At 62.0% G+C, this 25867-nt stretch overlaps 5 protein-coding genes across 5 annotated transcripts; 3 read left to right on the top strand and 2 right to left on the bottom strand.

Moving 5' to 3' along the window:
* The first annotated feature begins 3947 nt into the window (after positions 1–3947).
* CHLRE_08g361900v5 (uncharacterized protein) lies at positions 3948–10988 on the top strand. Its single transcript, XM_043064832.1, has 13 exons — positions 3948–4302; positions 4516–4537; positions 4743–5124; positions 5317–5653; positions 5895–5963; positions 6360–6441; positions 6606–6677; positions 6998–7172; positions 7377–7452; positions 7958–8038; positions 8349–8664; positions 9115–9231; positions 9432–10988. Exons 2-13 carry the CDS (start codon positions 4517–4519, stop codon positions 10107–10109), a joined length of 2406 nt encoding a protein of 801 aa, XP_042921833.1. The 5' UTR covers positions 3948–4302; position 4516; the 3' UTR covers positions 10110–10988.
* A 364-nt stretch (positions 10989–11352) lies between these two features.
* CHLRE_08g361850v5 (uncharacterized protein) lies at positions 11353–13527 on the bottom strand. The gene is made up of 5 exons (XM_043064831.1): positions 13244–13527; positions 12849–12947; positions 12512–12595; positions 12102–12307; positions 11353–11859 (listed from the first exon to the last, which is right to left on the bottom strand). Exons 1-5 carry the CDS (start codon positions 13428–13430, stop codon positions 11701–11703), a joined length of 735 nt encoding a protein of 244 aa, XP_042921832.1. The 5' UTR covers positions 13431–13527; the 3' UTR covers positions 11353–11700.
* Positions 13528–13627: 100 nt separating this feature from the next.
* On the top strand, positions 13628–17783 carry CHLRE_08g361800v5 (uncharacterized protein). Its single transcript, XM_043064830.1, has 7 exons — positions 13628–13987; positions 14270–14323; positions 14661–14733; positions 15234–15504; positions 15958–16034; positions 16352–16533; positions 16978–17783. The coding sequence occupies exons 1-7, from the start codon at positions 13844–13846 to the stop codon at positions 17050–17052; spliced, it is 876 nt and encodes a 291-aa protein (XP_042921831.1). The 5' UTR covers positions 13628–13843; the 3' UTR covers positions 17053–17783.
* A 64-nt stretch (positions 17784–17847) lies between these two features.
* CHLRE_08g361750v5 (uncharacterized protein) lies at positions 17848–22134 on the top strand. The gene is made up of 7 exons (XM_043064829.1): positions 17848–18023; positions 18298–18434; positions 18633–19060; positions 19315–19377; positions 19662–20318; positions 20529–20570; positions 20850–22134. Exons 1-7 carry the CDS (start codon positions 17998–18000, stop codon positions 20943–20945), a joined length of 1449 nt encoding a protein of 482 aa, XP_042921830.1. The 5' UTR covers positions 17848–17997; the 3' UTR covers positions 20946–22134.
* A 1-nt stretch (position 22135) lies between these two features.
* CHLRE_08g361700v5 (uncharacterized protein) lies at positions 22136–25827 on the bottom strand. Its single transcript, XM_043064828.1, has 3 exons — positions 25594–25827; positions 23470–25500; positions 22136–23191 (listed from the first exon to the last, which is right to left on the bottom strand). The coding sequence occupies exons 1-3, from the start codon at positions 25657–25659 to the stop codon at positions 22979–22981; spliced, it is 2310 nt and encodes a 769-aa protein (XP_042921829.1). The 5' UTR covers positions 25660–25827; the 3' UTR covers positions 22136–22978.
* Positions 25828–25867: the final 40 nt, after the last annotated feature.

Raw genomic sequence — 25867 nt, 5'->3', positions numbered from 1 at the left:
CCAAGTCTGAACAGCCGAGGCATGGCACGGCAGCACGGCATGAGCCGTCGCACGGCCGTCGCCACACAAGACAGCCGGCACATGCTAAGGCCACACACGAGAGCACCAGTCCAGGACCGCCCGGGGTTCTGCGCCACCAACCCAGGTGCAAGAAGCAGAAACACGACAGATCTGCGTCCAAAGACAACGCTGGGCAGCAGCGGAGCGGGTTCAGGGACAATGCCGGGCCGCTGCGGAGCGGGTTCAGGAATTGTGGATGCTTGCGCGTGCACAACCTCCCGGACCGGTCCTAAGCTGCGCAAAACCGCTCACTTAACATGCTTTGTTGGTGGAATCACCTGGGTTTAACAGTCTCGATCGTCGCCGAGGCCGAAACCGAGGCAGGAAGTTCGACCTTGCGGCGAAACCGTTCACCCTGCACGTTTTGCAAATATTTTGATTACGGAGTCTAAGCTTCATTGGTATCACTATATGGGGCTGCCAGCACGGCTGTATTAAGGACAGATGATCGCGCTCGCAGCTTACACGCCTACGAGGCTTCTGAAAGATTTATAAGTGCTTAATTTGGAGCTATTTATGTATCTGATGAATCAATTGGAACAGCGCCTGCCTGTGCGATAATATCGGCCTCAACATTGGCTTCCTTGCGGCATCGGACTCCATTCTATGCGTTTGAGCGTATTTTAAATGGTTCAGCGTCAGTTATACATCAGTCACTTTCGCGGTCGGGTTCCCTGGACTCGAGCCGGGTATCGGAACTTCGTCGCTGGGGCCTCTTCTTCCTGGTGTACAACAGCTTCGTGTAACAGATGGCTTGTATAATGCCTGTGTGCAGTCGGCGGGAGCGGGGAACACGTGTTGCCCAAGTTTTCGTCAACTGCCGCTTTCTGAAACGTATGGGTGCGCCGCGCCCCCTGCGGGGGCCGGGGCACGCCAACTCAGGCCTCCGGGCCGTTTCTACCAGCTCTCGCGCTGCATTGCTCACACTTATGGCTAAGCAACACACTTAATAATGCTGCTTTGAGACTGAGCAGCCTGCAGATATGCAAAGATACGCAACACACGTCCTAAGCTGACGTGCGCAAAACCCTGAGCACGGGCGTGGCAAAACCCACCTCAGTCGAGTCTGGAGTCGGGGTTTTGTCCCTCCTGCCACTGCTCATGCTCGCAACGCGTCAATTAACAGTCTGGTGACACGCCCTGCACGGTAACACTCTAGGGCGTGACATTGGTGGCCGCTCCTTCCAGGTAGGGCGCGGCGCCTTTACGAAGGGGGCGGGGGCCCAAGGGCCCCGCTAACTGGGCACACGCGCTAAAGTGTAGTGGTAGGGTGCATGGTAACAGTTGGCGTGCCCCGGCCCCCGCAGGGGGCGCGGCGCACCCATACGTTTCAGAAAGCGGCAGTTGACGAAAACTTGGGCAACACGTGTTCCCCGCTCCCGCCGACTGCACACAGGCATTATTTAAGCCATCTGTTACACGAAGCTGTTGTACACCAGGAAGAAGAGGCCCCAGCGACGAAGTTCCGATACCCGGCTCGAGTCCAGGGAACCCGACCGCGAAAGTGACTGATGTATAACTGACGCTGAACCATTTAAAATACGCTCAAACGCATAGAATGGAGTCCGATGCCGCAAGGAAGCCAATGTTGAGGCCGATATTATCGCACAGGCAGGCGCTGTTCCAATTGATTCATCAGATACATAAATAGCTCCAAGTTAAGCACTTATAAATCTTTCAGAAGCCTCGTAGGCGTGTAAGCTGCGAGCGCGATCATCTGTCCTTAATACAGCCGTGCTGGCAGCCCCATATAGTGATACCAATGAAGCTTAGACTCCGTAATCAAAATATTTGCAAAACGTGCAGGGTGAACGGTTTCGCCGCAAGGTCGAACTTCCTGCCTCGGTTTCGGCCTCGGCGACGATCGAGACTGTTAAACCCAGGTGATTCCACCAACAAAGCATGTTAAGTGAGCGGTTTTGCGCAGCTTAGGACCGGTCCGGGAGGTTGTGCACGCGCAAGCATCCACAATTCCTGAACCCGCTCCGCAGCGGCCCGGCATTGTCCCTGAACCCGCTCCGCTGCTGCCCAGCGTTGTCTTTGGACGCAGATCTGTCGTGTTTCTGCTTCTTGCACCTGGGTTGGTGGCGCAGAACCCCGGGCGGTCCTGGACTGGTGCTCTCGTGTGTGGCCTTAGCATGTGCCGGCTGTCTTGTGTGGCGACGGCCGTGCGACGGCTCATGCCGTGCTGCCGTGCCATGCCTCGGCTGTTCAGACTTGGCCTATGCCACACACTCTGGGTAGCATCGTGCTGCCTGCAGTGTAAATCTGTTCGGCTGTGTTCTGCGGTCCCGCCCATTTCGCGACTCTGGCTCTTGCCCTTAACGTCTACTTCATTCCCAGCCCTTCTTCACCTCAGCTCAACATCCCTGCCTGCATATGCGAGCCCACTCTCTCAGCCTATTACCGCTGTACGCTGCGTCCCTTGTCCCTTGACACCCTTAGGGGCACGCCCCATGGATCGCATGGCGGTCCGCTAGTTGGCGTGCCCCGGCCCCCGCAGGGGGCGCGGCGCACCCATACGTTTCAGAAAGGGGGGGCCCCTGTCAAGTTGGTAAACACACGTTCCCGGCCCCGGCCGACTGTACACAGCCATTATTTAAGCCATCCATTACACGAAGCTATTGTACACAAGGTAGAAGAGGCCCCAGCGACAAAGTTCCGATACTTGACTCGAGTCAGGGAACCTCGATCGCGAAAGTAACTGAGGCTAAAGCGTATTTCGCGCACTCTAACGCATAGAATGGAGTCCGATGCCTCAAGAAAGACAGTTCTGAGGCCGATTTCATCGCATAGGCTGGCGCTAGTCCAAGTTAACTATCGGATACGTAGATTGCTTCAACATCAGCACTTATGTAACTGTCAGGAGGCCCGTAGGCGTGTGAGCTGCGAGCGCGAGCACCTGTCCTTAATACTGCCGTGTTGGCAGCCCCAGAACGTGAGACCTATGAAGCTGAGACTCTTTTGTCATTATATTTGCAAAACGTGTAAGGCTGAACGGTTTCGCCGCAAGGGCGAACTTGAACTGACTTCGCGACGTCCAACTGTCCGACATCAACGCACAGCCCCGACCCCCCAGCACCGGCAACCCGACCACATATTACTGATAGTGGAGTCTGTATCTCGCGGTGGGGGACGGTATGACGGGTTTTGGTGCTGGGGGGGGGGGTTCGGCAGATGGCGAGGGTGCGGGGCCGAGCTGCGGGCACGCGGGGAGAAGTCCGCGCGCGCCCTCGCAATTTGACAGGACGTTGGCCCAGCTATTAATATTACATGAATACGTAAGTATTTAGAAGCTGCGCGGGCGAAAATGAGCGATTTTGCTTCCATTGGATCCCATTCCATTTCCCCGATGAGTGCTGGGCCCCGACCCCGACCCCGACCCCGACCCCGACCCGGTCACCGGTCCGGGAGGTTGTGTGCACGCCAGCATCCGCAGTACCTTTGGTCCAACGTTTCTTACGACTCTACACCAGCCTCCTTTCACTTCAGCTCTACGCCACTCAGGGCCACTACCTGCACACGCCTGCTCCCGTGCTCGGCTTTATCACACTGTCCATTAGCTGCACCCTTCGGGACTTTACCCACCTGCCTTGACACTGTCCCATCACACACACTGTCCATTGTGTCCCATGTCACTTGACTCCCTTAGGGGCACGCCCCATGGATCGCATGGCGGTCCGCTAGTGGCATTCGTGCTCTGGCACAGCGGGGCCACAGGGTCATGCTTGCGCCCTGCCGGTACAGCATGGCCCGTCTGCTGCAGCTGTTTGACTACCATGCCAATGCGAATCCACAGCAGGCTCCATCTGATAGTGTACTGATGACTCTACCAGCAGAGATGATAATTGAGATTAATGGATTGAACGAAACACACTGATCGAGCGATCGATCGATCGGCGTTTCGCGCCAAACGCCAACATAACGCCGTTTGCTGCTTCCAAGCGCCGACATAATGTTGCAAAGCTTAGGAAATACTAATATCATATGCGCACAATAACTACACACTATGCGGGCCGGGAAAACGTCCGATTGTTTTCGAGCTGGCTTGTCGCGTCATTTTCAAGCTTGGTCTGTCTTCCTGATACTTTCATCCTTGAAAGCATATTCTGCTGCCTGGTCGGGGCCTAACGTACAGAGGGTGCTCGCAGCGTTGCGCGCTCATGCGGCCGGCCCTGCTTGCCACGCGCTGTTCAAAGACGGCCTAAATGTTGCTCGTTTAACAGATATCCAGCACTACCAGTAAGTTTAGTTCGGCTTCCAACGATCCGATTTCGGGGTAGGGCTAGTCAAGAATGCGGATGTTACAGAGGGGACAGTCCCAGCACCCGAAGACGCCGAGCCAAGGGGCTAGTCAAGGGGCTAGTCCGTGTCCCGACCGTGCGTCGCCTCCCGCCCTCCGCCCTCACCGATACGCCCTCGCCCACGACTGCTTTCGCTGTTTCCGCTTCACAGCATGTTCGGATACTTCGACAAGGTAAAATTTGGGTAGTCATAAGCACTGTTCGCCGAGCCTGCTGAAAGGTTAAGCCCTGTTCTGCGCTGGGGCATGCTAACACCTATGTACGGTACCCATTCCCCAGGCGCGCGCTCTATAAACCGTTTCCCTTTCTCTTCTCTCCATCCCTGCCACTTGAACCCAACAACCCAACGTGGCAACGCCCCGCCATCCTCCCAAACAGTCGCCATGGAGCCCCGACGGACGGCTCTTCCTGGCACACCGCATCCCAACCTTCAACACGTCGCTTACCCCCGGCGACGGCATGCAACTCATTCTGTTGGATTGGGAGAAAGCTTGCCGTACGGGCCAGCCCGAGAAGCACTGGCGCTGGCTGACTAACAGCATGGCATGGAACCACCAGCAGGGCGCGATGGCGCAGTGGCTGGGGCCGAGATCCGACGCCGTGATCTTCAACGACCGTGGCGCGGGCTGCCGTACACCATCAGCGGCGGCGGCGGCGGGGATGCCGGATGAGGACACCACGTGCTCGGTGGTGGTTGACGTGGCGACTGGCAACCGTACGGCGGTGTACGGCATGCCCATCTACTCCATAAACTACGAGGGTGCGTGGGTGGGTGGGTGGAAGGACAGTCGGTCGGCAGCGCTTGAGGGCGGGCCGTGTTGCAGGGTCAGGTTCGTAGGTAGGGGGCGCGAGGCGTGGCCGGCAGGGCACCTACGCAACACACACGTCCTAGCGCTATGCCCTTCCATCTTCCCCTAACTTCAAAGCCCCCTGCCCTCACCTGCTGTCGCAGGTAGCCTCGGTCTTGCCATCAACCAGACCGCCATGTTCCGGGTGCTCCGGGGCTTCGGTTACGTTACGCCCCACCCCGTGCCGCCCTCCCGGCTGCTCCCCTGCAGCGCCACAGATGGTATCTGGCTGCTCAACCTCACCGCCAGCGGCAGTGGCGGCAGCGAGCGGCTGGAGACGCTGTCACAGACGCCGCCTCCACCGCGGCTGCTCGTGAGCCTGCGGCGGGCGTGGGAGGCGGGCGTGGCGGTGGGGCGTACGGATGCCGTGACGGGGCAGCGGCACAATGATGTCGTGGAGGCGGGAGAGGTGGAAACTATCCTGAACGAGTGCAACCACTGGTGCGTGTCATTTCGCGTGGAAGCGAGGTTTGGGTTCACCGGTTCCATGGCTTGAATCGACAGCTCACGTGGCGCCCCGGTGGGGCTCTGTGCTCCTGCCCGCGTGTAGCCTGGCTAGTAACCGTAGTGCGTCGTGGGGTCGGGACGGTTGCTGTCATGTACCACCCCCCACCGGCGCCTGACATACCATGTGCAGCCTTAAACCTGCCACACATGCTCACAACTGCCGCACGCCCCACAGGATCAACACGCCTCAATTCAGTAAGGAGGGCGAGTATGTGGCGTTCATATACCGCTTCGGAGCCTGCAGGTAGGGCCGGCAGGGGGCAGGTGGGGGCGGCAGGGTGCAGGTAAGGGGCAGGGGGCAGGCCGGGGCGGCAGGGCGAGGTAAGGGGCAGGGGACGGAGGAGGGCAGTACATGGTAGGTAGGCAATAGGGGGGGCAGGTAGACAGCAAGGGGCGGCGGCGGGCGACAGTGGACAGATGGGCAGCAGAGGGCGGATGGGGACAGCAAGGGACCGGTAGGCAGCAAGAGGCTGGGGCGAGCCCGGGTTGCGCGTGCGTGCCGGCAGTCAATCCAGCTTAATTCGCCCAGTGTCCGGCCGTGTATTTCGTCCTGTCTGCGGTTTCTGCAATACTGCTCGCTGACATTGTTACCCATGCCTTGATCAACGCCGCCCCCACCGTTGCGCGTGCACATACACAGGGGCAAGCCACGGCCCTGGTTCTGGCGGTCGTTCCAGTTCCTGTACCACATGCGTACGGGCGAGCTATGGCGCGTGCCGCTGGTGCGTGTCCGTGTTACTGCCAGTGCCTCGCGCCAACCCATCCGGCGGCCGCGCTCGCTCGCTCGCAACCTCCGCCTATCACATGCTCCAGCCTCTCACGCTGACGACTGGCGGCACCCGCACACGTGCACACGTGGTCACGTGTATTTGACGACATGGTGCAGGTGCACGTGTCGCACCAGGACTGGGGTTGGGGCGGCTCCTTCCTGGTGTCTGACAACTCAGGGTATTGGCAGGTGGGTGGTGGTGGGGGGGAGGATGGCGGAGGGGGGGGGAATGGCGAAGGAGGGGGTGTTGAGGAGGGGTTGGGAGGGGTTGGGAGCGGGTGAGGAGGGGGTGAGGAGGGGGCTGGTCGAAGTCAAGGCCAAGCAAATCGAGAGAGGGAGAGTGGTGGGGCGGTTTTGGGCATGGGTGTGTGGGGCTGCGTGTGCCCCTCCGTTGCTATGGCCACGCGTGCGCGTTTGCAGGTGGCAGGAGAGAGAGCCTGCATGGGCACCGCTCCTGAGGCGGACCCGCTTCGGTTTTGCTGTCGCTGCCCGACTGCCACTGCCAACAGGTGCGTTGGAAGCAGCCGGTTCTGCGGTGGGAGCCGGCTCAGCCGCGGCCGTGGGTGGGAGGCTTTGGCGTCCCCCATCACCACCGCCAGCAGCAGCAGGAGGCTGTGACGGACGCGGCGGCAGGACCCCAGGAGCGGTTGGGAGACGGCCACGCCAGTTACGGCCCCGGCGCTGGTGGGTACGGAGTGTGTGTGGCTCTATGACTGTGTTGACTATGTGATACCGTCACTGCTGGCCGTGTGGGCGAGTAGTGTGCAGGATGGGCAGGAGAGGCAGGAGAGGCGGGTGGGCGGGGGCTAGGCCGCGGGGCTTGGTGCTGCGGTGTGGCGTTGGAGCAGGCCAGTCGACTTGGGCGTGCTCGCTCCGTGGTGTGTGCAGGCCTGCGGTTCGTGCTGTCAGACACGTACCCGCACAAGTCGGGCCGCACGCTATTCGTCACCGACACACATTTCAAGTGAGTCATGAGTTGGGTGGGGTCTACAACGGTTTCCTAAACCTTTCTCGTGACTCGTAAGCCATGTGCCATGCGTTCGCGGCTGTAAGCGACCGGTGTGACGCGCCGCGGTTTCCAGCACTCCAGTAGGTGGAGCTGGCTCCGTGTGCCGCCCGCCGCTTCCGCCTCTGCCTCCATGCACGTACGCCCGCGCCTTACATGCATGCCTCCCACCTCCCGCCCTGCCCTAGCCCCGCACCAGCCCCAGCCCCAACCCCAGGCGTCCCTTGCAACACCCTCCGCCTGCTGCCTGCTGGCCCGTCTGCACACATATGCACACGCACACACAAATATATGTGCACACACACACACATGCACACACGTCTTGGCGGGCTTCGTTTTGTTGTTGTTGTCTTTTACACAGTCACACACACATATACACTGCAAAAGGGTACTTGCTGGCACAGACGCACACACGCTTGTCGTTTGCCCTTCCAACCGGTATCACCCCCCTCGCGGCCATCAGCACCTCCGAGCTGCTGGGCCGCTTCGAGCGCTTCAACGAGGGCAGCGCCATCGGCGACCACCGAGTGGACCTGCACCCCAGGTGGGTGTGGGTGGGTGGCGTGAGTGGGTGGGTGGGTGGGTGGGTGGGTAGGTGGGTGGCGTGGGTGGGTGGCGTGGGTGGGCGGGGCCACTGGCGATGAGCGGGTGGGCGAGGCAGCGACCTGTTGGACTAGCAGCAGCTACCGTACCTGCACTTGAATCCAGTGGCGCGGATGGTACGGCACACACGCATGGCTGCACGATGCGTGCTGGTGGCAGCGGCGCTGGCATGCCCGCGCGCGAACGTCCCCATCGCATCGTGCACTCGGGCGTGGAAGTAACCGCTCAGCCTCCAATGCCCTGTGATGCAGGTGGGATCGCACCGGCCGGCACGTGTGCTTCGACTCCACGCATGAGGGAAGCCGCCAGGTGTACGTGGCACGGACCGCCTCCGTGCCCCGGCTCGCCAACCATCCCGGCGCGCTACTGCCGCACAGCGGCGGTCATGCGGCAGTAGCAGCAGCAGCAGCAGCAGCAGCAGCAGTACCTGATGCGGATACAGCACGAGCAGGCGATAGCGGGGGTGGAAGCCGCGGCGGCGGGGTGGTGTCGTCTCGGCGGGTGGTGGTGTTCGGGGCGCGACAGGACGGATTCGTGGGTGGGCTGGTCTCTGCGCTGGAGGAGCAGGTGCGTGGGCAGGTGTGGCAGGTGGGGGCTGACGGGGCAGGTGTGGCAGGTGGGGGCTGACGGGGCAGGTGTGGCAGGTGGGGGCTGACGGGGCAGGTGTGGCAGGTGGGGGCTGACGGGGCAGGTGTGGCAGGTGGGGGCTGACGGGGCAGGTGCGAAGGTGCAGCTCCTCACGCCGTGTGCGGAAGAAAGGCGCACACGCTGCGCTTACCCATAGGAGAGGACGGGCCGTTAAGGAAGAAAACAATGCGCATGGTATTATTGGTATAGCTGCCTGTGCCGCGCACACACGCACACACACACACACACACACACACACACACACACACACACACACACACACACACACTCTGCATCGCATACACTGTCCTACGCGTAATGTTTTCCTTGTGCTCTTTAACACACACACGGACTCTGCGTGCTTCCCTCCCTTGTGCTTTCCTAACACAGGCTTTGGCGCACTACACGCGACTCCACGTCATCGACCACCGCGCGCACGTGTCCGCACGTCTGTCAGACGCCGCCGCCATTGCAGGAGCGGCGGCGGCTTCCCACGGCAGCAGTAAGGTGTGCAGGATGTCTGACAGGCAGCAGCGACCACGAGCAACACACGCATTGCGAGTGCCCTCCCCGGCCCAACTTCTGCCCGTCCGTCCTTTGCTCCCGTTAAACGTCCCGCTCTTGTCCTGGTCGACCACCTGTCACCCGTGTCCTCGCCTGCTTCCGGCTCGAGCCCTTCCTTGCAACTGCAACTGCTGCTGCTGCAGGAGTCAAGCGGCAGCGGCAGGGGTCTGGTCGCCCTGCAGCACATTCGCGCCCTGCCCTGGGTTGGTGACGACCCAGCCCTGGACCTTTGCAGCGTGCAGGGGCTGGGGCAAGGGGCGCAGGCGACGGAGCCGTTGGCAGCCGGCGGCCGCAGGCGCCGGCGCCGCAGCCGGTCACTGCAGGCGGCCGGCGTGGGGAGAGGCAGCGCGCGCCGCAGCGGTGGTGGCGGCGACGGCTATGATGGTGCCGCTGATGGCGGCGGATTAGGCCCGCTCGCATACAGGGCTGCGTCATCGCTGGTCGCGGGCGTGGACCGGCGGCAGCGACGGCGGCTGCTCGTTGGTGGCGGCGGCGGCGGAGGCGGCCTTGCGGAGGCGTGCAGGGCCGGGCCGGTGCTGGTGCAGGCAATGAATGCGGGGGCGTGGCTGTCCGCAAGGTCATATCTGGAGGAGTGGGTGGAGTGCTTCTTCGACGGCTCCGCCCGGACGCAGGAAGTTGTGACGCGCATGGTGCTTGATGGGTCTATCGCGCTGTGTGACAAGGTGGATATTGCCGAGCCGCATGGGGCCGCGGACAGGAATGGGAATAATGCATCCGCGGCGGCGGTCGCGCTGGGCGCGAGGCGGGCATGGCGGGCGGCGGCGCTTGAAGACCTTCGGAGCATTGGCATTGCGTGCTGAGTGCTGAAGGACATAGTGTTGATGCTGCTGGCCTGAGTCTGAGGCTTTGAGCTTTACAGGCAGTTGGTGCGTTTGGAGCACCGTAGGTTTGGGATCCCGTCGGTGCCTGATGCGAGCATCGCTTATAGACTGGGTGACCCCTGATCCGTTGTGAGCGAATGGATGTATAGCTGACGTGAGTTTAATGCACAAGTGCTACCGTATTGTACTTGGTGGTAAAATGGCACATCCTGACTTCTTTCATTGTATGGCATGCACAGCACTTCGGATGCATGACTGGGTGGTGACTAGTACCGTACATTCCTACATTCCTACAACAAAACGTTGCTGGTTTCGGGATCCAGATTGAAAGTGTCCGTATGTCTACTTGTCGCTGGCATCACCACATAGCCTTTCATAATGCGTCATAATGTCCCGCAGTATGAATAATGTGCGATACCGTATCATCGTGATAAACATATACCCACCGTATCCACAGCGCCGGTTTCCCGTGTCAGATATGGCGTGTGACCGGACGTGGCACGGTCCGTGTCCGTCAGGCTGCCTGTGTGTATCAGAGTTGTGAGGCTGAGGCCGATTAAATAAGGGCTGTTACAGACGTCATAAGTTGACGTGCCGGTTGTGTCGTCTGGAGGTGTGGCGAGCTGAGAGCGTCAATGAGTTTGGGATAGAGCGCCAATGAGTTGGGATAGAGCGTATCCACGATGGGCTGCCAGGTGCGCTTCCGCGCGCCCCACTGATGCGTCGCCGCCAGCTCGAAACGGCCTTAGCTGTTTCAAGCTCTTTGGTACTACCTGCCGGTTAGCGGCTCCACGAATTGACTAGTAAGCACAAAGCGCAACGAGCAGACTCCCACATTGCTTGTAATGCGCCGAGGTTACTGTGACGTCCCTGGACAGCCAGAACGACTGCGTGCATGCTCACGGCAGCATCGCCGTTGCCGCTGGGGCATGACAGGGGTTCACGACGGCCCGAGCGTTGCAGTGCAACCGCACTGCGCATGGTCCTGCGCGTGCGTGCGTGCGTGCGTGTGTGTGTGTGTGTGTGTGTGTGTGTGTGTGTGCGTGTGTGTGTGTGTGTGTGTGTGTGTGTGTGTGTGTGTGTGTGTGTGTGTGTGTGTGTGTGCGTGTGTGTGTGTGTGGTATCTGTTATCTGGTGCTATCCGGTGCTATCGCCTGGCGGGGCGCCCAGAGCGTGAGGAATGCGCGTCAGCAAACTACCAGCCTGCCAGCAAGTCAACATGTCTCGATACTCGTTACAAAAACGTTGGCTTTATACCAGCAGTGCGCTCATGCCTTGGCTTTGCAAGTCAAAATTTGGGTTCTGGATCTACGCTGCACACTGCGGCCTGCGGGACTACGCCAACCTGCCCCTTACCCCGTGCCCTTACGCCGTCCCATCCCTTTCCATCGCACCAATACCGCAATGCCGCCAATGGTATGTAACAGCCTGCTCTCCCTCCTGTGTCTACCGTACGCCTCCTCTACCTGCGCCACCTGCTACTACGCTCGTATGCCACCTACCGACAACAGACCACAACTTTGATGCGTGGCCACTCGCAAAACATGGGTACACAAAAACACCGGTATCATCACTGGCTGGCTGCTGCCACCACCGCCGGGCCCTGCGCGGACACCGCATCAACCGCCACCGGCACCGCCGCCGCCACGGGCGGCGCGGGCGCGGGCTGCGGCAGCGCCACCGCGCACATGCTGGTGCGGTAGCGGCCCGTGGACACCCCGCCCTCGTCCTGTCGCAAAGGCGAGGATGCGGCAAGGAATGAGTAACAACGCGCAGCAAGTGATAAGACGGTGCATCATAATGGCGATTGAAGCAGATGCATTCAGTGCAAACAAGTAGGGCTCGCCTTCGGCTCAGCGGCACCTAGCAACCGTGAAGATGCGACGCATAGCGTCTGTGCCACCTTGACCTCTTTCTCCCCGTGCAACGCTGCACGCTGCACCGCCCCCGCCTTCCCGGGCCCTCACTCACCGCCGCAGTGGACAGGCGGGTGCTGTAGGCGACGTAAACCACTGTGCGGCGGTCGGCGTCGAACACGCGGCGCACGCGCAGGGTCTTGTTCTTGAACAGGTTGAGTCCCTTTTGCTCGCTGAACAGCTCCTTGCCCTCGGGGCTGGTGATGCGCTTCTCATCCTTAATGGTGACAGGGCCGCTCACCACGCACGTTAGCGACGCCTCTGCACGGGTTTGCGGTAAGTGGGAACAAGTTTGTGAAACTTGTACTAATAATCTTGGGCAAGCCCCCGCATAGACGTTCCTGGGAACTTGTGGCCGTGTTGGCGCACCACCAAGCGCTAGCCACGCGACGCCCGCAATTTTCCCGCCGCCGGCAGCAACTCTGTACAACAGCACAAAGGCACCTCAGCACACCAGCCACTCACGGGAGGGCTCGGCAAAGAAGTCCTTCTGCAGCTTGTCCACAATGTTACGTTTAAAGTCGGAGAAGTAGATGGTCACGCCCGAAACTGCAGGTGGGTGCAAGCTCAATGGTCTGGTGATAGGCGCAATCAAGTGCGACGATAGTATGCGTGAGCCCGCTTGCCGCCTTGCGTCCCACCACTGCCTGTCTGCCTGCCAGGGTTGCCTGCCCGTGTCCTGCCCGTGTCGTCGTTTCCCGTTGACCGCATCGTACCGCCCGCCGGTTAGCGTCACACCCCACCATCCGCATCCCTCCCCTCCCCTGCCCCTCACACCATCACACCAGCCCACATCACTCACTCTCCGGGTCATCCAGCGCGGTGACCTCCACGTTGTCTTTGAACAGCAGCCCGCTGGCCGCGAACTCAGCCACACGCTCCTTGTCCGCGTAGGCGGCGCCTGTGCGTTTGTGTGCGTGTGTGCGTATGCATGTGTGTGCGTGTGTTAAAGAGCACAAGGAAAACATTGCATGTGCGTGTTTGCGCGTGTGGAAGGGAAACAGAACGAGTGCGCGCTGCTTGCGCACGGCCATGACCCTCCGCCCACGCGGATACCGTACATAACGCATGCGGAGCTGCAGTGCATGGAATCTACACGGCACCTCGCCTAAGACGTGTGGGTGCGTAAATTGCAAAGCGGGGGGAGGAGGCGAGGCCCACAGCGTGGGCCCGGCTCTGGACCGTGCGGATTCGCACCTGCGTCCAGCAGGACCGCCGCGCTGGCAACCACCGCTGCGACGGACGCACCCACGCGCGACGCAAGCGACGCGCCCTGCTCATTTTTGACACCCATCTGAGCGCGACACACCACCGCGCGAGACGCCGGGCGCTTCGCCTGGCGCGTCGCCTGGCCAGTCGACTGATGGCACCTGGAAAGCTGCATCTTTCGTTCAGTGGCTGCACGCGTGCTCTGGTTAAGTATGTCGGCGGTTGTGTAGCTGTATTCGTATGACAGCGTCAGGTAATTCCTGGCCTGCACGAACTTGGCATGGATGGAGCCATCGCGAGTGCACAGTTGATTTTGATCCGGTGACAATCTTAATGCTATATGCCAGTACACTTATTAACAATACAATCAATCTCAATGCCAACGAGCCACAAGCAAAGAAAGGCCACCTCTTTTGCTTGAACACCTCTTCGATAATACAACAAGCATCAACAGTCCCTGTGTAATTGAAATGATACTCAGAGGTCGAGAAATAGGCTTGTAATTTGTATCTAGGCTCGACCGCCGACGCGGCTGTCTCCGGCGACTATGCCTGCTATCTGACTAGGTTTTTGTGTCACTAGCATCAAATGAGCGGCCGCGGTGGAGGACGTGGCGGGAGAGGTGGCGGCCGCTTCGGCGGCCGAGGGGGGGCACCCATGGGTCCTGTTGCACGAGACGAGGATGGCACTATCCTGGCAACAGCTCCCGCAGGGCCGCCGCCCCTCTTCCCGGTGCGCTAAGCTAGCTGCAGAAGACTTTGTTTAGATTGATGATTGGGGATGCCGCAAGTGCACGGGAGCACCAAGGGGAGCGCGTGGGCATATGTGGGGACGGGTGACCCAAGCTGAACATGTCAGAGGACACGAAGCCGTATCACAAATGTACGGTAGCTGGAGGTTCTAGCTCCAGGGTTTGACATATGCCGGATGTAATCGAACTCTTCTTGCGTGTTCGGGGCTGCCGTCAGGCTGTTTGTCTGACCGGTCCGCTCTTATTTGTTACCGTGGTAACAGGAGACAGAGCTGCCGGAGCATCCGGAGATCACAGCCAAAGACAAGATGCTGTTGGTGCGTTCTTCGTTGCAACTGCCGGAGGGGGAGGGTTGATTGGAGGCAGGGAGGCGGCAGCGGGGGAAGGAGCGTATCCTGGGCGAGCTGCCCCTTCACAGCCAGGGAAAGAAGAGGGGTGCCTACAGGGGCTGGTGGCCAGTTCTGGCGAGCTGTGTGAGAGCTGGTACTTGTGTCACATGTTGAAGCCTGGGGGGTTTTGAGGGAGGCTGACACGCCCTGCGCTCTGGTCGCGACAGTTGTCGGCCTCCGCGCGCCCTTCCCATTCTCACCTTTGCTCCATCCCATCCCATCCCCGCCCCCGCGCCCTCCCACACACACACACGCTCACAAACAGTTGCGGCGGTTCGAGCTTTCGCACCGGTCCAAGTTCTCTCCGTATTTCCTCGAACTGCCCAAATCACAGAAGGGTGAGGGCGGGGCCGTGTGGCGCTTCTGTGTGGGGGGAGGGCAGGGCATGCGGCTTTTGGGAGGAGGGGCGCAAGAGGTTTGGGGTCCGCAGGCCAGTGGTGCCCCCGCACAGGGCGCCCCCGGGTTCCACACGAGGCACGAGGCGGGCTTGCGGCCGAGCGCCGGCCCCGCGGGCTGTCACCGCCGGGGTTGATGGGCAAGGGAACGGACGGCGCCTCTGGCAAAAGGAGGCCGCGGGGGCCGTGGATGCTGTGTGTGAGTAGAGCTGTCGATGTTGCAGCAGGCGCCGCGGCGCCCGCTCGCATTATGCGACAACGTTACCTGTAGGAGCGCTTCATGATGCAGGCCGCAAACGGGTCGTGCCGGGCCTGCATCTGCCACATGCGTCATGTCGCATAGCACCGTAGCATATAAGGCCCGCCATACAAAGAATGACTGGCAGCCGGACACTGGCTGCTATTCTCCCCCACCCGCCCGTCGCTTTCACGTGCCGCCACAGACACGGGAGCGCTCGACGAAGCCTTTGACCCCTACAAGGCCCCTGAGGCTGCGGCGGCGGGGGCGGCGGCGGCAGCCGCAGGCGGGGCGGCAGCCGCCAACGGCGCGGGGCCGTCCGGCGGCGCGGCGGGTGCGGGCGCAGGGGCGGTGGCGGCGGCGACAGCGCCGTCGGGCATCGTGGGCTCCAAACGCAGCCGGCCGCCGCTGTCGTCGGTGATGACCCTGATACCGGACTACTTCCCGGAGGACTTGTACACAAGCAAGGACATGAGGTGTGTGTGTGTGTGTGTGTGTGTGTGTGTGTGTGTGTGTGTGTGTGTGTGTGTGTATGTGTGTGTGTTTGGGGAAGGGGGTAGTTCATTCCAATCCCAAAGTAAACGGGGGGCGGTGGAGAACGGAGCGATCACACCACAAGTATGAAGTGCCGAGGGTTGCTGGTCGCCTGGTCGGATGTGGAGCGTGCGTGATGGTGTTAGAACAGCACTAAGCACGGGGTGCATGCTGGGGAGCACACGTTGTGTGTATGTGTGAGCGCCGAGAGGAGTAGTCAGATTGTGGGGGTGTGGGGTTAGAAGTGCGCGCTGGGAGCCTGAATTGGAAGCCTGCGCACAATGCGTCCACGTGGAGCGCCCACCGCCATCCATCTAGCTCCACCCAAGCAAAGTGCCTGTTCATTGCTTCTCACCCACCCGATCCCATCCCGCCCCTCGACCCGCCACCCCCAGGGCCTCCCGGCTTCAAACACTCAAGGGGCAAGACGCCTATTTCCGAGCGCAGGCCCGAGGAGGAGACGACGCCACGAGTGAGTGCGCGCGTGCCTCGCATGATTTGCAGTTTGCAGTTTCAGTTGTTGGACCCCGAGGGCCAGTCATCCTACACCGTACACCACCCAAATCGAGTCGGCCCGTTCCCTCCACACGCACCCAGCTCGCCCCTCACCTCCCTAGGGCGCATTCGATGCAATCAACTTTCACTACCTATCCCGCCCAGGCATGTTGCCATTTGCCTGCAAGCTCACTCTCACGGTCTCACCACCTCAGCGCTGCCCTTCGCCCGCCCTCAAATCACTCCCTTTTTTTACATGAACGGCTTCCCCCCATTTTCCGCTGTCACCGCCAGGCCTGAAGCGGCTGGAGCAGCTGGCCAAGATGGAGGGGGCGCGCGAGGGCGAGGAGGGCGGCGGGGCGGGCGGGCGCAAGGGGCCGGGCGGCGAGGGCGGCGATGAGGAGGAGGGCGCTGAGGAGGAGCAGCTGCACGACACGGACGAAGAAGAGGACATGGAGGACGACGACTACTACCAGGTGGGGGCGGGGGGGAGGAAAGGGAGGAAAGGGAGGGGGGGAAAGGGAGGGGGGGAAAGGGAGGGGGGGAGAGGGAGGGGGAAAGGGAGGGGGAAAGGGAGGGGGATAGGGGGAAAGGAAGGGGGATAGGGGGAAAGGGAGGGGGCGACGTGGGGTGCCTGGCTGGGCATGTGCGACTGGTGACGTGCGGGGTCCTCTGGGCCGCTGCGTCACGCAGCCACGGACCGCCGCAGCCGTGGGGACCTCATGCGCGCTTCGTGCGCCCCAGAGCCACCACCGGCACCACCAGACAGCTTGGCGGCGACACATCTTCCACGCACACAGCGCATGTCCGCCGTCAGACTCCTGCACAAAACCGCATGCACCCGCATTCCTGCCGCACATCTCCGTCGCGCTCTCACCCGCTCTCCGCCTGCCGCTGCCTCGCCTCGCGTCCCACTGCAGGGCGAGCATTTCGACGATGACGAGGGCTATGGAGATGCCTTTGATGAGGGCGGCGACGAGGGGCCGGTCTACTAACACACAGGCCCGCACACAGGCCCGCACACGCAGGCCCGCTCCATGCGGCTTGAAGGAGCTTGAGTGCATGGTCGGGCGTGCTGCCACTAACACCGTGGGAGGCGCTGTGGGATGGTGGTCGTGCTGATGTGACAGTAGCACTGTGACATCGGGTCGGTGGGACCATGAGGCGCACGGCGCTGCAGCTGCATAAATGAGTAATGCGCACGATGCTTTTAACGTTATGTCTGTGGCCAGGGTTGGCTGTGGGAGTGTGGGCGCCCAAGGGCTCCACTGCACCTGCGCCGTTGTGCGGTGCGTGTCGCCAGGCAGGCAGGCAGGCAGGCGGTGCGTGTCGCCAGGCAGGCAGGCAGGCAGGCAGGCGGATGGGACGGTTTGCAGGCCATGGACTTGTGGGCTTGCAATAGTCCAGCCGGGAGCGGCGGGGGCGAGGGGTCGGTTGACACGGGTTGACAGACTCCACGACAGACATGCCGCATTCGCGAGAGATTGAGACGAGCAACTTTGCGTTCGTCAGATGCAATCACTTGGGTTCTCATAACACGACAGTCTACGCAAATGGATATTATCATATGATCGATTTCGGATTGCAGAGTGAAGCAACATGGCGCGAGGTCGAAGCTTGACAGCTGTGTGATCAAGTGCCCCCTGCCAACAGCCGTGTAGCTTCGAGGACCACAATGACTTATTTGGAGGTCAAGCGCGATCGAGGCGACGAGTAGCGAACTTTGCGGCCTTCTGAGCGCAAACGGGTTTCATGTGAAGAGTCTCGCTATGTGTGTCCAGGTTGTACTATTAGTTCTCTTGACAGCAGCGCTTCGAGCCTGCGGCGCACAGGCTGCAAGTCTGAACGCGACTGCGACTACGACCTCGGCCAGCACCCGGCTTGCTCACTTCCAGAGCTTCAACGAGGTGCCTCAGCCATCAAAAGATGCGTGGCTGGCTATGTGGTCTACGCACGCCTACAATATGTGAGCGGTTGGCGAGGTGGTCAGAACTCGACTGGGACTTTGAGAGCTTGTTAACCTTGGAGGACCTACTTCGCGTTGATGTCGTCGCCAAAATCTGCTAACATAGCCACAAGAGCGCCAGTCGAGAGCCTGCGAGTACGGACGCTGTGCGCCGGTTTTATCCGACCACGATGCCGTAGCGGGTTTCGATGTGTGCTGGGAAGGCGCCCCAACACGGCGTCCAACCTATCTAACGGCTCCACCACCTTGTCTTGGAACATGCACAAACACTCAGGCTTAAGATGCTGCAGGAAACGCGTGGCATGGCGCCTCTGCACATCTACATGCAGGGCGACAGCGCTTTCAGGCAGCAAAAGAACTTCCTGTGCAACCTGCTACAGCCGGGGTTCACGGGCGACGTATGGGCACTCGGTAAGCAACATGGGCAGGTGTGCAGACATGCAGCTTCATGGATTCGCTTAGCCCCTTTCCCCTAACGGCCAAGCCTACGTGGTTGCGCAGTCATTGGCACCCCTGGTCATCAGCCTAGCAAGAAACCCCATGGCCCACGCAATGAGTAAAGGCACGAGCCGCGTGCTGCCACTGCTGCCTGTCTTTGCCGCACCGCAGACCAGTACGCCCGCATCACGGAAACCATCAGCAGCTGCTACAGCCCCGAGCTGGGGGTGCGGGTGACGCACGTGGACAACTCGTGCTGCAGCGCCGCCACACTAACACACCTGGCACGCACCGACACCGACCCCTACGGCCGCCCCGACCCGCCCGCTTGGCGGCCGGCCGGGCTTGGCAGGAGCCGCAGCAGCGGCGGGAACGGCAGTAGCAGCAGCAGCAGCAGCAGCAGCAGCAGCAGCAGCAGCAGTAGCGCCCAGCAGAGGCAGCAACAGGTGCCGGCGGGGCACCAGGACACCACACTGGTGGTCTACATGAACTGCGGGCTGCACCTGTTGCACCTAGGCGAGGCGAGGCCCTTCGAGTGCCTGCCAGAGCAGTACGGCTACATGCGCGTACTGCGCGACTTTTCGGATACCGCATCGAGGGTGAGGGTGTGAGCCGGCAGTGCGTGCGTGGTGGCAGCAGCGGGCGGGGTGCGTGGCCGGGGTGGATGTGCAACAGGCTTTGTTCACGAGCACTTGGGGCAACCGCCCATCCATGTGGGAACGGGCAGCAGTAACAGAATCACTTCCCTCCTTACGTTATAATTCTGGGCACTCGCCCTGCCTGCTGGCCCCTGCCTGCTGCTGACCTCCGCTCTTTCTGCTTCCATCCTCCCTCGCTCCCTCTCCCCCTGCAGCTGTACCCGCGGTCTCCCCAGGTGTTCATGACCAGCAATGACATCTGTCAGTCCTCATTCCGGGTGCGTGCCGGGGTAGAGGTGCATGTGAGAGGGGTCATAACGCCGACCGGTATACGCGTGCGTGGACTGACGCCGTGGCAGGCAGTGCGTGGTATGGGTGCGTGGAAGCACTTGACGTGAAGCAGCGCGAGCGCGATTCCGTCGCTGGAGAGGGACAAATATGCATACACCCCATTCACCTCGCTGCCGCACGGATGCCCCCATGCGGGCTGCATTCTTACGTCCCGACCTCGAACTCTCAATGACTAGGCTTGGCACACAAATGCCCCCGTCCTCCGCCACAGGGGAAGTACGCAAATGCCTTGCTGAACATGACTCGTGACCCGGAGGCTCTCATCCGCGAGTGCGTTGCCCTGTCCAACAACGTCGCCCATGCCGGTAGGCAGCTTGCCGGCAACATCCCTGCCATCACCGCCGCCTGCCGCAACGGGCTGTTCATTGGCGAGTCCAGCCGCCTCCTGCGGGAGCGAATGCTCATGGCGGTCGCCGTGCTGCGGCGGCGGCACTACGGGCGGGCTTACGTAAGCGCCTCGGCGGCCGCCGCTGTCGCCGCATCTGCGGCACACCGGCAGAAGGGCACGGCTGGGAGTAGTGGCAAGGGGGCGGTAGCGGGGCAGGGGGCAGGGGCGGCGACAAGCGCAGCAGCTTCTGTGGCGTCAGGGGCTGCAGCAGGGGCAGTCAGTGCTGCTGGTGCCGCGAGCAGCGGCAGGCGTTTGGCACACAGTGGCGCAGCCGATGTTACAGCCTCAGGCGCTGCGGCTGCAGCTGCGACCGCATCGTACGACAGCGTACGGCACCCGCAGCAGCAGCACGTGATGGAGGTGGAGGCCCTTCTGACGGAGGTGGCGGGGGCGGGGGCTGCGGGCCCGCCCGTGCCGCCCACCACGGTGGATGTGGTGGACGGGTACGCCATCACCGCCGGGCAGTGCTGGGCCAGCCAGGTGTGTGCGGCACCCTTGAGAGTGAGGGCCAGGCCACCGCGAAGCAGCATGGGGATACTAGAATAACGGGCCAGGGGACGGGCAGCACATGAGGTGTTGAGGCTAACTTGCTGGTGTTTGTGCCGGGCTGTGCTGAAAGCCCGGGGCCCTTGCCTAAGTTTGTGAACTCCTGGGTGTTTCATGACACAGAACACCCCCCGGTGCCTGCAGGTTAACGACGGGCGGCATTACCCATATCTGGTGCCCATGCAGGTGCGTGGGCCTAGTGGGCCTGGGGGGTCCCGCCACCGGAGCCCCGCTGCGGGCCCCAGCTGCAGGCTGACGAAGGAATCGCAAAGCACGGTCGTTTGGTGGATGGGGTGCGCGGGCAGCAGGTAGACACGTGGGAAAACACCGATGCGTGACGGGGGCAACTGCCAAGCCGTCAGGCACTCAGGCCGTCAAGCCCTCAAGGCGTCCAGGCGGCGCCAACCTCCTGCCTGCATAGTGTCCTACCACTTGCGTGGTTCCGGTGCGTGTGTACATGTGCAGGTCTTGGAGCTGATCAGTGTGCTGCACCGCCGTCTGCTGTCCTCGCCCCAGCAGCACAGGGCCGCATCCGCCATTCACACGCACCCGCAGCATTAGTGATGCAGGCTAATGGGGTGCGGCGCGCGGCTTGTCAGCTCTTCACCACCTCATGTGCGGCGGCACCAGCTCCGTCCGCAGCAGGCGTATTCAACTGCTGAAGAGCACGTGAGGCCCAAGCCGCCCGCCCAGCAGCTGGAGTTGGGCTGCATGCAGCCGCGGCGCACCGCACCCTACCAAATAACAGCAATACAGGCACAGCACAGGACAGCACACATGCAGCACACGTTGGTACAGACTGCGGGATTGGAGGAGGGCCATTATTTGGGTTTGTGAGGTTACGGTATTGCTTCGTGTGAGGTTACAGGTATTCGCCAGCAGCGAAGCCATGGTCGTGTGGTTGGGCTGTAGCGTGTTTGTATGCTGACTCGAAGCCAGGTTAGGTTCAGTTCGCAATCCCTGTTTGGCCTCGCGCACACACGACGCAGTCGTACTGTCTCTGCATTATATGCACGTGCATTATATGCACGCCGAAATAATTGTACCAATCCACATGCTCAGGTCATTCGCATCGACAATCATGAGCACCCTTGGACAATAGCATATGGACAGGGCGTGTTCACTTGGTTGAGCGCACCGAAATGTGCCGCAAGGTAGAATGTGAATGCAGTCAAGTTGTTCGCCCATGACTTCAACCCGGAGCCTGTAAGTGAGGGACGGTGGTCAGGCCGCCTGGGGGATGTGTCACGTGTGTGATATGCCTAGGTGTTCGTCAGGCGGCCCAAGAGCCGGCTGGCTTTGCTGTTGGCTCGCTTCTCGGGGGTTTCGGCACGCCGCAGAGGCGTGCACTCGACAGCAGGCAACATGCCGTACTTTCCTAACTTAGCTGCCAACGGGGTGATGAAGCAGACATGGGTCCAAGAGCTGTGGCCTCGAGGGAGATAGCGTACGAGCACTTGTACGAGCAATCCTAAAGACGAGGTTTTGGTTGCTGTTGGTGGCGACGAGTAGCAAGGGCTGGGAGGGGCTTTTGAAATGCTGTGGGAGCGAGGGAGCTACAGCTCCCCGGTGATTAGGCTCTCCACACTTCCCTTCGACTCACGCTCTCAAATGTATACAGGCGAGGGCTCCCTTGGATGTGTGATTCAGTAATTGTGAGCCGGGCAGGCGGGCAAGCGGTGACACGGCATGCGGCGGCAACCCGACGCCATCATGTACGGTACAATAACGTGTGTAAGCTGCTTACGTTCAGTCTTCCCATGTCTGTACTCCGACCTGGTGAGTCAGAATGCAGTGGCACGCCGAGCCGTGCCGTGCCCCTGCTACTCTAAGCCCAATTGCCTACTCCGCAAGCCCGCAAGTAGTGACGCATCACGTTATTGACATGCTTGAAAAAACGCAACACGCACAAGCGAACATGACGTTGTAGAGCCGAGGCCAGTGAGCTAGCACAAGCAAAAAGAAAAGCGTGAGCATGAGCAGCGACCACAACTGCTACGTTACCTTTGACGAGATAACCGCGCGCCAAGCTGCGCCACTCCGGCGTCCTAAGGCTTGTGACTCTCAGCTGGTGTATACGGCTGTCAGAGGCTGGGCTGGCGTAGACTGGCCGCAGACTACCAAGCGAAGGCTGCGATGCGTTGTGATAACGCGAACCCCAAAAAGACCCGCCTGGAACACAGCCAGGCATCCGCGGTGAGCCAGGAGTAGTACGTACATGCGAGAACAAGAGGAATGTATCATTCCGACCCAAACCCATTACCCGTACTGCTGTTAGGGAAGCACCGTGCACACACTCCAGGGCCCCCGGCCTTTACTACTGCGCCGTCATTTCCAAGTACGCGTAGGGATGCTCGTGCATACATTACACGCACACACCGATCGCGGCGCTCTGCTGTCCAAGCCGTCGCGGCCCTTCATTGATCGTCAGCACCTGAGAACATCTCACTCCATGGCCACGAGCCCCAACGCCACCCCGATGACGGCAGCAACTCCCCAAGCCTGATGCCAAAATCAAGTGCTACAACCCAATGCACCTGGCCACCACGGAAGTCACGCACCACGTATGCCCCCAACGCCCCCTCGGCCGCCGTCTAAACCAGCATGCCGTCTTCGTCGTCATCCACTTTTTCACACACGGCGCCCCACAGCCCAGCCGCCTCCGCATCCAGCTCCAGCAGCCGCCGCATGCGCCCCAGCGCCGCACCGCCCAGCCCGCGCCTCACAGTGGCGCTGCCGCCGCCGCCGCAGCCACTGCTCGCCGACCCTGCCGTGGGCTCAGCCTCGCCCCAGAGCTCGACCAGCACCTGCGCGCACAGGCAGACGACGCTTAAACGAGCAAGCATCCCGAAGCGTCACGCTTTGCACCCAGCAGCGTCTGCGCAAGGCAGCGGACGCGCCAAGTAGGCATGCACGGCAACGGGCCGCGGCCGGCGTGCCACCCCGCTGCCGCTTGACACATATGGCCTACATGCACATGCACATGCACATGCACATGCACATGCACATGCACATGCACATGCACATGCACATGCACATGCACACCACCACGTACATGCACATGCACCTAAGGCCCCTCACTCACGGTTAGCACCGCCAGCTGCAGCACCGCCCCACAGCGCGGCCAGCCGTGGCAAGCACCCGGGTACGGCACCGCGTCGGTGATGCCGTCCGGAATGACCGCCGCGGCAAAGCCGCCACCGGTTGCCGCGGCTGTCGACTTCACGGCCTCCGCCAGCGCGGCCGCGTGCAGCGGCGACCCACACTCCACCAGCAGGGCGCCGGCGCACGGCACACTCGCAAAGCCACGACCGTGCTCGAGATGTCGGCTGGGCGCGCCGCCGCCGCCGGTGCTACTGCCGGCGCCAGCCGTGGCCGAACCTGAGCCTGCCGCTGCTGCTGCCGGCGGCTGTGCCAGCAGGGCATCCAGGCGCATTGCCATGTGTGCACACAACGTCCTGGCGGCCCGGTCAGCGCTGGCCGTGTTGCCGTTCTGCAGGCGGTGGCGGTCTTTGAGCAGCGGCGGCGTAGGCAGCGGCGGCGCGCCGCGCAGCAGCACCAGACTGCCGGGGCCGCCGGGCCGCTGAGGCGGGCTGGCCGCACCGCCCGGCAACGGCGCCGCCGCGCGCCACAGCCGCTCCACTGCCTCCTGCAGCAAGCCCTGAGCATCCGCGGTCTCCAGCTGCAGCCGCACCTTCCCATGCTGCTCGTGCGCTTGCCCCACCTGCCCCACCAGCTGCAGCAGCCGCGCCGCCGTGCCGACGGTCTGGTTGCCGCCGCCGATCGGCTGTGCTGTGCTTTGCCACCAGGTGCCGTGGTGCAGGCACAGCTGGTCCGCAGGCAGGCCCAGCACGCGCAGCACAGCGCACACGGCAGCGGGCGACACCGCAGTCGAAGCGTCAAGGAAATCCAGCTCAGCGCATTCCGCCAGCAGTGGCAAGCGTCCGCCGAGGCCCAGGCAGCGCGCCAGCGTTGTCGCGCCATCGCCGAAGCCACCCTGCTGCTCCAGCTCCTGCTGCGGTCCCTCCCCGCCCGCTGCCGCCCGCAGCCGTAGTGCCCGCGCGCTGAGCGCGTACGTGCGCAGGTGCAGGCGCGACAGGCCGCAGCGCAGCGGCAGCGACTGGACTGCTGCCACCAGCACACCCGCCAGTCGGTCCAGGGCCGCCGGCCCAAAATCGGTCTCCACGCAAGTGGCAAACTCGTCGTCCGTCTTCACACACACGATTCGCCCCGGTAGCGGCTCGAATTCCGCGACCATGGGCGGGAAGTGTGCGTGCGGGGTGCGGGGCCAGCTGCCGTCAGCGCCGGCGCCGGCGGCCTCATCCGCCGCATGCAGCGGCACTGACGCGACCAGCTCCAGGCGCCGCAGAGCGCGCGGGCGGCGGGCGCCCAGGAGGGAGGCGAAGTTGGCGCCGGTGGGGCTGGGGTCGTGGCAGCGCAGGGCGAGGGTCTCGAGGGCGGGCAGCGCGGACAGGCCCGCCACCTCTTCCGCGCGGAGCAGCACGGGTCCGAGGGACTCAGCCGGCATGTCATTGACGAATAGGGGCAGCCACAGCTCCTTAAGGCAGACGCAGCCTGCCGCCAGCGACCCCACACCGCGGAGCATGCCCGGAGCCGACGGCAGGACCAGCTTGTGCAGCCGCGGCGCGTGCGTGGAGAGCGCGGCGTGCAGAAGAGCCGAGCGCACGTGGTCGCCGGGGCCCATGCCGATTGGGTCGGCTTCGCCTTCGAAGGTGATGCTCTGGAGAGCGGAGAGCTCCGGTGCCAGCGCCGCCAGTACGGACGCGACGTCCAGGGCGGGTCGCTCGCCATGGTAGGAGAGGGAGATGGACAGCTCGGTGATGCGGGCACGGGTCTCCGCCGCGGTGCCGAATAGCGCCATGCGAGCGAGGGCGTCCTGGCCGAACCACAGCGGCTCATCAACCTCGTCCTCGCTGTCGCCACCCGCCGCCGCGCGGTTTCGCAAGCGCTCCTCGAGCCGCAGGAGGGGTGCGTCGTTGATTAGCTCCAGGCTTAAGCTGTTGCAGTGCGGGAAGAGCGCCATCGGGGAGCGCTGGCTGGGGCGCCAGGCGAGGGCAGTGCGCTGCGACATGCGGATGGTCAGGCGGCGAACGGCCTGGCTGTGTGCATCAGCTTAGGCCCGACACGCCAGGCGAGCACCCGCAAACTTGCTGTGCGATTTGGTCTTGAACATGCGCTCCAAGCTCGCCATGTCCAGGACACGCAGCACGTCCAGCAAAGTGACGGGGGCTTCCTTTGCCATGGCAACATCCATGTCCGCGGCCGTTCGCAATCGGCAAGCCTCGGTGCTGTTTGCAAAATCTAATGTTACGTAGAGGTATAATAATGTGATAAGGTAGCTCTGCAACCAGTCTAGCGACTACGCGCGCAGTGGGCACTGAAGCGCTCCTTTTGGCGCGAGTTGGCGTTGGCGCGTTGAAATGGGCCAGTACGCTTCTACATGCAGTGGTAAAATTGAATGT

This window comes from Chlamydomonas reinhardtii, chromosome 8, assembly GCF_000002595.2.
Source record: "Chlamydomonas reinhardtii strain CC-503 cw92 mt+ chromosome 8, whole genome shotgun sequence".
Lineage (NCBI taxonomy): Eukaryota > Viridiplantae > Chlorophyta > Chlorophyceae > Chlamydomonadales > Chlamydomonadaceae > Chlamydomonas > Chlamydomonas reinhardtii.
This window is presented reverse-complemented; position numbering and strand designations above follow the sequence as displayed.

Coding starts and splice junctions, on each gene's coding strand:
- CHLRE_08g361900v5 (XM_043064832.1), top strand. CDS start 4,517: ATGTTCGGATACTTCGACAAG. Junction 5,964..6,359: donor TACCGCTTCGGAGCCTGCAG/GTAGGGCCGGCA, acceptor GCACATACACAG/GGGCAAGCCACGGCCCTGGT. Junction 9,232..9,431: donor CTTCCCACGGCAGCAGTAAG/GTGTGCAGGATG, acceptor CTGCTGCTGCAG/GAGTCAAGCGGCAGCGGCAG.
- CHLRE_08g361850v5 (XM_043064831.1), bottom strand. CDS start 13,430: ATGCAGCTTTCCAGGTGCCATCAGTCGACTGGCCAGGCGACGCGCCAG. Junction 12,308..12,511: donor CTTCTTTGCCGAGCCCTCCC/GTGAGTGGCTGG, acceptor AAACCCGTGCAG/AGGCGTCGCTAACGTGCGTG. Junction 11,860..12,101: donor CCCGCCTGTCCACTGCGGCG/GTGAGTGAGGGC, acceptor CCTTTGCGACAG/GACGAGGGCGGGGTGTCCAC.
- CHLRE_08g361800v5 (XM_043064830.1), top strand. CDS start 13,844: ATGAGCGGCCGCGGTGGAGGACGTGGCGGGAGAGGTGGCGGCCGCTTC. Junction 13,988..14,269: donor GGCCGCCGCCCCTCTTCCCG/GTGCGCTAAGCT, acceptor CCGTGGTAACAG/GAGACAGAGCTGCCGGAGCA. Junction 15,505..15,957: donor TACACAAGCAAGGACATGAG/GTGTGTGTGTGT, acceptor CGCCACCCCCAG/GGCCTCCCGGCTTCAAACAC.
- CHLRE_08g361750v5 (XM_043064829.1), top strand. CDS start 17,998: ATGTGGTCTACGCACGCCTACAATAT. Junction 18,024..18,297: donor TCTACGCACGCCTACAATAT/GTGAGCGGTTGG, acceptor ACAAACACTCAG/GCTTAAGATGCTGCAGGAAA. Junction 18,435..18,632: donor GGGCGACGTATGGGCACTCG/GTAAGCAACATG, acceptor GCCGCACCGCAG/ACCAGTACGCCCGCATCACG.
- CHLRE_08g361700v5 (XM_043064828.1), bottom strand. CDS start 25,659: ATGGATGTTGCCATGGCAAAGGAAGCCCCCGTCACTTTGCTGGACGTG. Junction 25,501..25,593: donor TGCTGCGTGTCCTGGACATG/GCGAGCTTGGAG, acceptor GCACACAGCCAG/GCCGTTCGCCGCCTGACCAT. Junction 23,192..23,469: donor TGCAGCTGGCGGTGCTAACC/GTGAGTGAGGGG, acceptor CTGTGCGCGCAG/GTGCTGGTCGAGCTCTGGGG.